The sequence below is a fragment of the Macadamia integrifolia genome, chromosome 3 (genome assembly GCF_013358625.1).
Source record: "Macadamia integrifolia cultivar HAES 741 chromosome 3, SCU_Mint_v3, whole genome shotgun sequence".
Taxonomy (NCBI): Eukaryota; Viridiplantae; Streptophyta; class Magnoliopsida; order Proteales; family Proteaceae; genus Macadamia; species Macadamia integrifolia.
In genome coordinates this window covers 1,574,072-1,587,187 of record NC_056559.1, presented here as the reverse complement: position 1 = coordinate 1,587,187, position 13,116 = coordinate 1,574,072, and the positions used below count along the sequence as shown (strand labels likewise).

The following is a 13,116-nucleotide window of genomic DNA, read 5'->3' as shown; positions in this document are numbered from 1 at the left end:
GGAAAAGGATTAATAGATGATAGATCCCAAAGAATTATTTGAACCATATCAAAGTGCAACAAATTAAAATTATTCAAGGTTATTAGTTAACAAAACTTGCTTATCTTCATATATATATATATATATATATATATATTGGGGTGAATATATATTCATTACCAAAGAGAGGGAAAAAAAAGGACAACCCCCAAAGGGGCATGAAGAAAAAGCAATGAAACAATACAAAGGGGGAAACAAACCCCTCAGTGGGTGGGGGAGAGTGAAGAAGAAGAAAAGTCCTAAGTGACAACAGTATGTATGTTCCTTGGGGAAGGATTACAAATAGAGGAGAACCTTGAAAATTTGCTTAAAACTTCGAAGGAGATTGAATCCCAAATCTGACAGAAAGATCTAGAGTTGGAGGTCCATTTCCTAAAGTTGTGCTCCATCTAAATATGGAGATGGCTGCTCCAAAGGCAAGCTTCCCGATCGTATCACAAATAGATTTACTGGTAAAAGACATGTCCACCCAAAACCACTCTCTATGGAAGGGAAGGATTCTTCTTCTTCTAGGCCAACATTTATCAAGAATGCTGGCCCAAATTGAGGAGGAGAAGGGGCACTCAAAGAAAAGTTGATCAATGTCTTCCTTTGCATTCCAACAAAGACAACAAGACGGGGAGATTAAGATCTGCCGATGAAGAAGAAATGACTGCATTGGAAGACAGTTAATGAAGGCTCTCCAAAGTCCAAACATTGAAGCTATGGCAAGGGATATGACACTTGAAACAAACAAGCTTAAGCCCAGAGAGGGGAGGGGTGAGATCTAAAATGGAAGCCTAGAAACACGGCTAGATGAGGATATTAACTTCACTTAAATGTTATGTAGGAGTAGTTATTTTGATCGGGCTGAATTCGTTCAAGCGCTCTGACCACGAACTAGGTCCAAGATTGGTATTTGTTCAGTAGCAAATTTAGGATTTATTTTATTTGGAAAAGATATATAATCTTTTATTTTGGGTTAGCTATTAGAGAAGTAGGGATATTTTCATGTTAGCTTAAGTTTTAGGAAGTTGTTAGGAGTCTTTGATTTTTTGGGTTTTATAAATAGATGTGTAACTGATTGAGATAGTAGATTGGCGAATGAATTGAATTGAGTTTGTGTGGTGTGTGCCTGCGTGACTAGGCAGCCGGTGGCTGTGTGCGATCCCCCCTTCTTATTTTGTGCAATCTTTCTCTCTCTCTCCTTCTAGGTGATCTCTCTCTTTCTTCCCTCCTGTTCTCTGTTTCTGGGTGACCTGGCAATCCCCACATAGGCTGATCTTATCCCCTTTGTAAGCATGCCATTTAACCAGATATTTTGGATGAAGGAAGCTCTTCCCTGGGTGACCCAAATCCCCCCAACTGCATTATTAAGGGAAGAAATTAGACCAATGGAAGAAAAGAACTGAGATTGATCTTGTTGGGAGGAAGAAGAGAGGAAATCAGGTATAGGATACCAATTCTGTTGCACTCTCAATAACACCAAAACTCTTCAAATTAATTTATATTCTTTACTCAAATCATCTCTAATTGTTGGGGGGTGTATTATATATAAAAATACATTCTTAAATTCCTTCTTTGTCTCATAAAAGGGCTCCTAATTACTCTAACATTAAGTAAATAAACTCAAAACAAAACCTTATCTAGCTATTAAGTATTCTAATCTAATTCAAACACTCAACGTAACTGCTGATCCTGTGTACTAACTTTATCCTTACTTTATGGGCATATAAATTAGGCTCATTATAATGAGAACCGAAAAATAAATAAATAAATAAAATCACAAACTAATTTTGTGTTCTGTTTCCTTTTCCTTTTTTGTCTTTGCTAAAATCCATGTAGTTGACCCCATTAAGTTTTCATAAGGTTTTGTTGTTGTTGTTGTTGTTGTTGTTATAATGTAGTTGACCTCATTAATGTAGTTGACCCCATTAAGTTTTTACCAACACCTTATTGGACCCCCAAACTTGCATATAGACCTCCATACAGGATTAATATCTAATCCAACTGCATCAGTCCCCCAGTGTTGGGAAAAAAACTCGCCCTCGAGTTTTGTAAAATGGGAGAATAAACCTCTTGATCAGCATCCATCCTTGCCTATATGAAATCATTGATCAAACAACGATCGAATAGTAGGAAATCAATGTCATGAAGATCGTCGTTGAAGTAGCAAATTGGAAATACAAAATCAATTAGTTTACTCAACGGTCAACCGATTTATTCTTATCCAAAAGTTGATCTTCAACGATCAGTGGCATCATCTCATTCCCTTCATTGATAGCTTGTTTTTTGGATCTTCCACCCTTTTCTCAACTTTTGAGATCAATTTGTCGAAGTCCATATGATCGGATATAACAAGCAATTGATTCTTGAATTCCGTGCATTATCGCTGAGTCTCTTCGAGATTCTCTTGTATAAGTTGAAGTTGTTAACAGATGGCTAGCAAGAGGGTTGAATCCATTAGTTAGGTTTTCTCTAATACCAAATAATACAATCTGAAAATCTAGATCAAGGGTCTCAGATGCAAGCAGGCCCAATGATCAAACTGAAATCAGATCTAAGATAAAGGTAACAACTGCGTTGTTAAGGGAAGAAATTGGATTTATGGAAGGGTAAGAAAAAAGAGATGAGATCAATCTTCTTGGGAGGAAGAAGAGATCAGAAGAGAAGAGAGGAGATCAGGTATGGGATACCAATCCCATATGCACTGTTCAGTAGCATTGAAACTCTTAAAATAAATTCATATTTTTTACTCAAATTATCTCTAATGATTTTTTTTTTTTTTGGGGGTGGGGGTGTTAGATTTATAAAGACCTTCTAAGTTTCCTTCTTTGACTCATAAAAGGACTACTAATCACTTAAACATGCTCAATAAAGTAAATAAACTCAAAACATAGCTAGCTATTGGGTATTTTAATTTAACAGAAACACTCAACTTAACTGCTAGTTCCATGTACTAACTTTATCCCTCTTTATCAGCCTCTTATAAACTAGGCCCATTACAATGAAAACAAAAGAAAATAGAAGGCCCAAACTATAATATAACTACCCAAGGGTCATTTTCATCCCGTTGAACTGCCACCATCACCTTATGGATCTCCCCAGCATGCGCATCGGCCTCCATACGGGATTAATGTCTAATCCAACTGCATCACATTTTCTCTTGACATCATCTTGGAGTGTCATGAGCTTGTTAGAGGGTTTTCGTGCTTTAGCGCACTTAGAACCTTTTGTTTTTGGAACCTTAGTTTTGTATCTCCTGCAAACACGGCATCAGGGTGATAAACTGTCATTACAAATGTGAATGTGGCATATATTCTAAACACTATTGTGTACAACTGTTCGTTCCCATTTTCTTATTTGAAAATTCATCATTGTTTTGCAGATTACAGGAGACATTTTGGCAGTAAAGAAAGCACTAGTTGCCGTCTCCGGCCGCCTTCAAGCTTGTCCATCAACAGACAAAGTACAATCAGTCTTAAGCAGGCCTACTGAGACAAATATGCATGGAAACTTTCCTGATCCACACGGAGAATTCCTTCCTCATAGGAGTTCACTGCTTCCACCTACCTCAAGCAGCTCTCTTGACTATACATCCAGAGGCCGTCTACTGTCTACTGATGTGGACAGGATCACCGCCTTGGAGCCAAAAAAGACTCAACAAGAAGTTTCATTCAGGCTCCTCTGTTTAAATGATAAGATTGGAGGCGTAATTGGCAAGGGAGGTACCATTGTCAGGGCACTGCAGAATGAAACAGGTGCTTCTATTAGTTGTGCAGGCTCTGTAGCTGAGTCGGATGAGCGCGTAATCACTGTATCAGCATTGGAGGTCCAACTATCTGCCTGTGTTTGTTGTTATTATTCTATTTCATTCTTGGGCTATATAAAATAGCTGTGTTTTTCTGGTATAATTTTAGTTTTTTCATCTTGCAGAACCCAGAAATAAGGTACTCCCCAGCGCAAAATGCTCTTCTTCGTGTTTTCACTAGGTCCGTAGAGGCTGGCATGGAAAAGGGGCTAGAATCCGTGTCATCTAAAGGAGCTACTTTTTCAGCTCGTCTTCTAGTACCATCAAACCAAGTTGGTTGCTTGATGGGTAAGGGTGGTATAATAATTTCAGAAATGAGGAGGCTAACAGGTGCTGGAATACGGATAATTGTAGGAGACCAGGTTCCGAAGTGTGCCTCAGAGAATGAAGAAATAGTACAGGTGCACTGTTTGTCTCTACTTTTTATTTTGGTTGGAATAAATTAAAAATGTAATTGTTTCTTTCTCTTTTTTCCCCTTTTTATATTTTGGTTAATTTAACGAAAGTATACTCCTGAGAAGTTTTTGCAGTATAATTAAGGATAGGCCTAGTGCAGTGGTCACCTGATTTTAAGCCTAGTGGAGAGAGGGTGTGGGCTGTGTGGCTAATCTGAACAGATAAATATTGTTCCCTCTACTGGCCTATACTGGCCACATAAAATTTGATGGTCAACTCAAGCATATAGTTTACATTGTTTTGGTCTTCTTCCCTTGTTTTTTCCATCCACAAATTGGATTTTCAACCAATTTTGAAGATTATTTGCTACATGGCAGTCTCCATTTGGCTGAAATTCTATAGTTGGGCAGAGTAGGGTGGGGCCTTCTTGTGCACTAAATTTTGGTGGTAGGCAAGCTGCTCATAGTTGCAAACTACACATTGTATGATACCGGGCACAACTTCTGTAGTGGCATGAAAATAAGTGTCCGCCCTATAAAAGGGCAGAAGGCAAGCAGCCCCTTCTATCATGACATTGAGTAGTTACACTAGTAGTTATTTTTGTACAAATATTAAGTTTGGAAGGGTGGGAGGCATAATGGTAAGAAACTCGCTTAAGTTACTAAAGAGTAGGAATCGGATTTGATGAACATGAAATAGTTTGTTGTGGGCAAGTCGCTAGGTCAACTCAGCCAAGTCTTACGCATCAGGTGTCACTCGTCGTGATGCGTAAAACTGAGTCATTGAAGTGTCGGCAAGCTCTATTAGCTACCATTATATCTATAATAATCTTCATTTTCAAAATTGATAGATGGAAAAACTTTTCATCAAATTACTAAACCATTCCAATTTTTGAAAGTAATGAAGTGACTTGTACTATTCTAAATTTTCTTTCCACTTCTTCTGTGGATGTAATCCTCTTCATATATCCAATAAAATGGTAAAGTAACTTGTGGATAAGTTTTGCTAGTCCAAGAAAGAACACTTTTTTTTTTTTTTTTTTGGGGGGGGGGTGTCAAATATCTCTATTTTGTTTTTAGATAAGTAATTGTTATCTATTGCTTCTTGAGAGGATGGGACTGTCACTTCTTTTTTTTTTTGTTGAAACCTATAATATTTAGTTCCCCCCCCCCCCCCACTCATTAGTTCAATGCTTAATTATAAGTGACCTTTTGTCATGCTGAACGAATCAAAGGTCTTTGAAATTTAGAGGTCAGAAATGAACTCCATTTTAGACAGTTATGGTCGAAAAATATCTGGAAGTGGCAGCATAGCACTATTTACTAAAGGAGAAATTTTTTTTTTTACAGATTAGTGGAGAATTTGGCATGGTTCGTGATGCTTTGCTTAAAGTTACCAGTAGATTGCGGGATAATCTTTTTCCTAATAAGATGCTCCAAAGCCCTGTAGTTGGAAACTACTCTTCCTCTGCTATCCCAGAGATTGGTCCCTATGGAAGAGGGAGGGAGCCTACTTCTCCTAGGTTCTACCCATCAATGGGCCTTTCTCATGACATTGATCAACAAGCTTCTCTCACACAAAGTATGGATCATCTTGGACTTTCCCACAGTGTAGATCACTCTCCTCCAAGGTTATGGGCGTCACAGGTAAGATTTTCTACTTCACCAATTCGTACAATTATCATGATCATGTTGATCATGATGGGAATGAGTTGATTAATCCTGCAACATCAAGTGTGGTTCTCTGTTTGGCTGCAGACTGTGAGTGGGGGAAATCCAAGAGGCGTCACTGACATTGGAAGGGGATTAACAAATCATAGAGGTGGCATAGAACTTGGCAGGTCAGTATCACATGGTGATGCAGATAAATCAGAAAAAAAATGGGCTTATTTTAGTGGAAATAAGCTTTGGTTTGGATCACATATGTGTTGGGCTTTTGGTTCAAAGGGTTTTCATTGTAATAGGCCACTTTAATAGGCCTAAAATATGCTAAGAGGTAGCAATATGGATTTACTAATTATTTAAGTTGTAGGGTCATTCTAGAAATTAATTTGTTTAATTTTTTTTATTATAAAGTTTCCATGGTTTGGGGTTATTTTATTTCAGGCTGAGTTGGCTTCTTTTTTCTTATTGGTTGTTACAATAATAGGTTAGGTTGGAGCTTTCCGATTGGTTTGATGATGGATGCTCTTATTTCCTATTGATTGGATGAAGTAAAGTCTCTTCTAAACCAATCACAGGATTTAGAGAAGCTATAAATATATTCCTTAGGAACGATTTGAGAATAAAGCTTTTTGGTACCTGAATTCTGGTACTGTGGATTCGGACCTACCTCTGTGGATTCAATGGTGTTTAGCTCTCTTCTAAGCCAATCATAAGCTTTTGGAGAAGCTATAAATATATGTACTAGCCATAGGACCTTCTGAACAATTTGAAGAATCACTTTTCAGTTTCTGAAATCTGGTTCTGTGGATTCGGACCTACCTCTGTGGGATTCAGTGGTGTTTGCCTGTTGAATTCTGGGTGTACTTGGTGGATTCCAAGTGAAGACTAAAAGAGGATTCCTTAGTGGAAGACTGGATTCTCTTCGCAGGCTTTGGGTGATTACTAGCCTGAGATTTAGGTGGGTTCCTGCAATGTTATATCTCTCTATCTTTCCATCAAAGGAGGTCAGATCTGCTCTACTTAAGTTCCTGTTGTGCTGTTCTTGTTCTCAACTTTCGGATTCTGTAATTACCTTTAAAACCTGTTGTTGATTGTTAATGCTAACTTCAGTTTGTTTAATATTTCCCTGATTTACTTCTCTAAGTTTCTGTTTCAAATCTTGAACTACCCTAATCGAAATTTTCAAGTTTTCCTACTTGCAGAAGGTTTGTTCTAGATCTCACAATCCAGCCATTAGATTTTGATCATACTTTGTAGGCCTAATCTACTTGCTAAATTAGCCTATTGGTTACAGTATAAGACCTATCTTGATGCAGGAGCAGTTCTTTGGACCTGGCCGAACCCAGACCAAGAACCGGATCCAAGATTGGTATTTGTTCAGTCGGAAATTTAGATTTTTTTTTTTAATTTTTAATTTTATTTTATTTATTTATTAATTTTTTTGGGGGGGAAGATATGTAATCTTTTATTTTGGGGGTATCTATTTGACAAGTACGGAAGTTTCCAATTCAAGTTTTATTGAGTTTCTATTTTTGTTAGCCTAAGTTTTAGGAAGTAATTAGGAGATTTTATTTCTATTTCAGTTTTATATTTCAATTAGGAAGTTTTTCATTTTTTTTATTATAAATAGAGCTTGTAACCCAATTTATTGGGCCGATTGAAAAGAGAAATGAATTGAGTAGTTGTTTAGGAAAGCTGCTTTAAGGGGCGTGCTTGGTCCAACAGTAAGGTATGTATGTTGTAACCTGGTGGTCAAGTGGTCAAAACAGTCTCTCAACATTCTCGGGGTAAGGTTGCGTAGTTTTCGCCCCCTTGGACCTCGCACATGTGGGGGCCTTGTGCATCTGGTCCGCTCTTTTTTGTGAAAGCCTGTGTGGATTGGTGTGAGTGTGCGATTCTTTCCCCTCTCCCCCCTTCTTTTTCTTCTTCTATGCGATTTCTCCCTTCTCTCCCCTGTGAGTGTGTCTATATCCTTTTATTTCTACTTTCAGTATTAACCCTCTTTTTCTCTTTATTTATTTCCTAATATTTATTTTATCTTTGTTCCAAGTTTTTCCCCTCTCAATAATTCTTATTTCCCTTTATACCCAATTACTTATCTTGCCTACGAACTTACCCTTTTTAGATTCCCTATATCACAAATCTGCCACCCTCATAAATCTTCAAAATATTTACTGTTTTGCCACTAGTGCTTTGATTTGAGTTATATACTTTGGTGGGCCCTAAGCAAACCCAATAGGATTTGTTGAACCCGGGTTCCGCATCAGTATCTAAATTGTTGAAGCTATTGATTTTTCTCAGTTTCTGTCCTATAGTTCCTAAACCACCTGTGATCCTCTTGAGCTAAATTCCAACTGCATTTTCTTGGTTTTAGTTTACTTCCAATACATCCTTTGTTATTGTCACCATTGAGATACATTATTTTAGGTGATGGCCTTACTGGCCTCATAATTTGTTAAACAGTTAGTTCCCTCAAATACTTTGCTCAAAAGTGCATCCTGTATGAAACTTTTTACTCATTGTTTGACTGGTAAACTTGATCCTTATTTGATACCATTAGCTCATCCAGAGGCAAGAACCAATGGAAAACGGTAATTTCTTAATGGTCATGTAGGAAGAGTTGATGTATTTATCAATCCCTTTTTGTCAGTTTTTCTATCAAAAGCAATTGCTTTCACTGGTAGATACTTGAGATCACTAGTATAAGCATAGTTGTCAAGGCGTTAAGGCGACCCAAGGAACTGGAGGGGGTGCGTAGGCGACAAGGCCCCTAGTGTTTTTCCCTGTCCGATATATTTACTATTGGCACCTTAGTTGTCAAGGCATCATGAAGGCGTCCAGGCGGTTTGCCTGGGGGCCTAGGCGATAGTCGCCTTCTTGCACTGCATGTTGCATTGTGTTTTAGCACTTATTTATCCAAATATCATTTAAGTAAATGTTTTATTTACTGAAGATATTATTCATAAATAAGTAGAAAACCCCTATTTGAATCCAATAAAAATAGTTTAAAAATCAAATTCCAAAATGATAAATAGTCAACCCCCCAGTCCAAAAACAAAAACTGGATTTTGGTTATTGGTGCGATTTTCAACTTGTAAATGCGAGGGGTTTTTTCTCAATTATGAAAATTTTATAAATCCTATCAATTTAGAACATTGTTATAAACCAAAAGTCCGGTAAAATAATCTTTTGTTTTGACATCCATAAAATTATTTTCATTCAAGCGATTTTAACAGCATTCGCACACTTTAAAATAAGTTTGACCAGAGCATGACTTTGTCATTACAACTCAGATTTAAGTAATCTTAGACTCGTGTTATACCTAATACAAAAAGTCTCATGTAAAAATAAAATCATTTGACCAATCAAACTTTTTATAGAACAAGAGCATTTCTCTAAATGCTGAATTTTTGTGAATAAATGTTGATTTTTCATTATTTGATGTGGTTAAATTTTGATTTTTAATGACTTGATGTGGCTTAATATTGATTTTTTATGATACAATGTATATGTAGCTTACTACATAATGTTAGAAAATAGGGAAAATAAAAAATAACACTAGGTCCCGTTATTCACCTTAAGGCGGGTGCCTTTTCACCTAAGTACTTAGACAACCCTCCAATGCCTTGGTTCGCCTTGGCGCCGTGACAACTATGATTGGCATATCGTAAGCCGCATAAGTAAATTAACAGCTAATTGGATAAACCCAACAATTACATATAAATTAACATCTGTTGTAAGACTGACCGATTGTTCAGAATTAACTAGTAAAAACCAGCAGTTAAATATAAGTTGAACAAAGAATATATTTCAGTAATTCTTCAATGATATTTGATATGTCACATAACATCACAATTGATTCTAGCAGAGAATTTGAATAAACTATAACGGCAGTATAACCAGATAGGCAGATATAGAAGTATAGCAAGGTTTAAGATTCAATGATTCCATGTATAGCAAGCATGATAATCCTGTGCACTGCCAAATAAAAAGGTTAGGAAAACAATCTATATTATATATCCAGAAAAATAAATAAATAAATAAAAAATAAACAGCATAAGATGCCCACCCAGCCACCGAGGCAGACCAAGGCAGACCAAGGCATCCAAGGTGACGACTAGGTAAGGCAACATCCAGTAAGGTGAGGCATCGCCTTGACACCCTGAAGGTGTCTAGACATAGTTTTCAAGGCATCTCCTAGGCATCCAAGCTCTTTCTTGGGTCCAAGGCAACAGCGTACCTTCTTGATACTTGATGAGTTTATGTTGGTCTATGTTTATTTCTGTTTTTCGATGAATATGCTTATTCTATGTCCTATATTTTTTTTTATTATATATTGATTTTCTCATTTAGGTCATTAATAGTATAATTATATGATATTGCATTGATATGACTTCTACTTTACATGCGTAATTATATAAAATTGTCATTACTATATTACATATAATCATATAATGCACGCCTATGGGCTTAGGCGGTCGCCTAGGCACCCCTCCAACACCTCGGGTTGCCTTGACTACTATGCCTGGATGGCTAGGTGGCACCTAGGCCATGCCTTTACAACTATGAATTTTAAGACCATGGTCAATGATATTTACCTATGCGACAATCACCATGTGCAGCTCTGGTAGCCAGTGTAGGATGTCAGGAAAATCATATTCTAGTATAGTACTTGGAGTGACCTCAAAGATTGAATGATATATATATATATATTTATTTATATGTACTTTGTGTTGAGTTGTTGTTTCACCATTATTTTCTTCTTCTAATGGAATTTGTTATCAAAAAAAGAATCATTGGTATATATATATATTTATTTATTTATTTATTTAGTTATATGTACTTTGTGTTGAGTTGTTGTTTCACCATTATTTTCTTCTTCTAATGGAATTTGTTATCAAAAAAAGAATCATTGGTGTAGAAAGTTCAGTGGACTGTTCATTTATTAGTTCTTGCTCTTCCGATTGTGTTTGCAGTGGAAGCAAATCTGCAATAGTGACAAATACAACTGTGGAGATCGTAGTCCCTGAACATGTTCTTGGCTCTGTCTATGGGGAAAAAGGTAGCAATCTGAGTCGCTTAAGGCAGGTAAGTCTAGTAGATCGGCACTCTTTATTGGTTGTCTTTTTGGTAATTCTGTTGCTGTATGTGGTTTTCTTGAAATATTTTTTTTTTTATCTTTTCATCGTTTGAAACCTAAATTGCTCTCCCACAATAAACCTTATTGTTGTTAAGCCATGTAAGTCATACAAGGTCAGATTCTATATTCCTTAATAGCTAAATTACCTGACACACTGAAGAATCACTTATATGAATAACTACCCTGACTTTTGGGAAGAAATAATTTATTGGTTACTTCCATGAAAAGTTCTACTAAAAAGTTAACATCATGAAAAGAAGCTTATGTCACAGTGGGCGGTTTAAAGAAAACCACAATGGGTGAGTTCGTAGTTTAGATGTACCTGAACCCCATGTTTGATAGTGTCAGCTGTGGGATCATTGCTTTTGTTTACTTGCATATTTTCTTGATAAGGTTGCTAATAAGCTGTCTAATGGGTTTGATGGAAGTTACCTATAAAAGAGACAAAGAAAAAGAGAGAAAAGACCAAATGAATAAAAAATAAATAAATAAATAAATAAATATTGAAAGATTGGTAATTCTTTTACTTGACTAGCTAATGTCTTTCCTAGAATTCAAATTCAATGTCTACTCCCGATGTTATTTATCACATGATATCCTTTTTCTACAATTTCAACTTTATTAAGCTCTATTTCTTTGGTATTAGATTTCAGGCGCCAAAGTTATAGTACACGATCCTCATACTGGTGCAAGTGATGGGATGGTCATCATATCTGGAACCCCTGATCAAACTCGGGCAGCACAGAGCCTACTCCAAGCTTTCATCTTAAATGGATCTTAACTGGATCACCAGATCATCAGTCCCGGCTACTGTTCTCATTCAACAGAAGAGGACGACCAAACAATTTGCAGCTTGTCTGTTTCTACTGATATTGGCTTTGTGGTAAGAGTTGGTTAATTCTTAGAGCACTTAAAATATGAAAATATATCAATATGACATGTCCAACTTGTAGTCTTTTCCTAGTAGGAGTTTCTCTAGGAAACCTTAAATTATGAAAAAGAAAACAAAATGAAAACCATGGTCCTGAGTTAACATTGACCCTTCTGTTAATAGGGTATAGGAGGATTCTATCTGATCATTACCTATAATTGGAATCTATAACTGCTCTGCTGGTTGTTAGAGATCGGAAAGGAAAGGGCAAAAGATTCTTTTTGTTTTGATTTTTTTTCCTCCTTTATTTTGTATTTCATTGGGATTAATATTTTTATGTGCTTACAAATACTTGAAGAAACACAAAACCATACCATCATGGATCAAGATATCAGTATCATATCAACTGTATAGGTATCGCCATTCGCCAGTATCCAATACCGATGAGGAACAGGGTAGGGAGGGGGAAATCATCCATTTTTATTTTATTTTTTTGGGTGGAAAAAATCATCCATTTTAAGTTGTATTGCTTTTAATGTGTCAAGCAACTACCAATGCATACAATAAACTTGACTAGGGCATCTATGATTGTGTATGATTTTAGTGGCCATTTTGCCCATTACAGTTTGCAAAAGAACCAGAAAGATCTGTGCAACGGTTTGAGTGGTAAAACTGAAACTGAAAGATGAAGCATCAAATTAATGGACTAATGGTATTGTTTTCTTAATCTTTGTCTATTTCTTGCTGGCCAAACACCCTAAGACCGTTGAAGGACTTAGAAAGCCTCTAGTTTTGACTAGATCAATCATATTTCATTACTGGCCCATTTATGAAGTGGGTTTATGAAATGAATGCTCGTGAACCAATGAGGGTTTCAGGGAGGTAGGAAACCCTAGTTCTGGTATAGGAGAATTGGGAATGAGGGAATCGGGTGGAGCTTGTAGAGGGGGGGAAATAATCCAAGAATCGAAACCCAGGTTATTAAAATGGGAATCGGTGTTCAATCAGTCCCTACCTGATCAGCAAGATTCGGTCCCTAGTACCCTAAAATTGGCCATTAGATCTGGAAACCCAGAGACATGGTGACCAAAACCCTAGAATCGGTGGGAATCGACATTTGTCCCAGCAGATTTGCATCTGATTCTGATTTTTTAAACAATGCACCGCCCCCTCCCCCCTTCCCCCTTCCCCCTTCCCCCTTCCCTCGCCCTCTCTC

At 36.9% G+C, this 13,116-nt stretch overlaps 1 protein-coding gene across 1 annotated transcript in view; it reads left to right on the top strand.

Annotated features, from left to right (window-relative positions):
* The window catches only part of LOC122074882 (KH domain-containing protein HEN4-like), a 13,771-nt gene extending 1,581 nt beyond the window's left edge, over positions 1-12,190 (top strand). Inside the window, exons 2-7 of the mRNA XM_042639869.1 lie at positions 3,407-3,850; positions 3,955-4,230; positions 5,575-5,871; positions 5,983-6,065; positions 10,866-10,977; positions 11,676-12,190. Coding sequence (XP_042495803.1) covers positions 3,407-3,850; positions 3,955-4,230; positions 5,575-5,871; positions 5,983-6,065; positions 10,866-10,977; positions 11,676-11,810 — 1,347 coding nt within the window. The 3' untranslated portion in view covers positions 11,811-12,190. The remainder of the gene's footprint in view (positions 1-3,406; positions 3,851-3,954; positions 4,231-5,574; positions 5,872-5,982; positions 6,066-10,865; positions 10,978-11,675) is intronic.
* Positions 12,191-13,116: the final 926 nt, after the last annotated feature.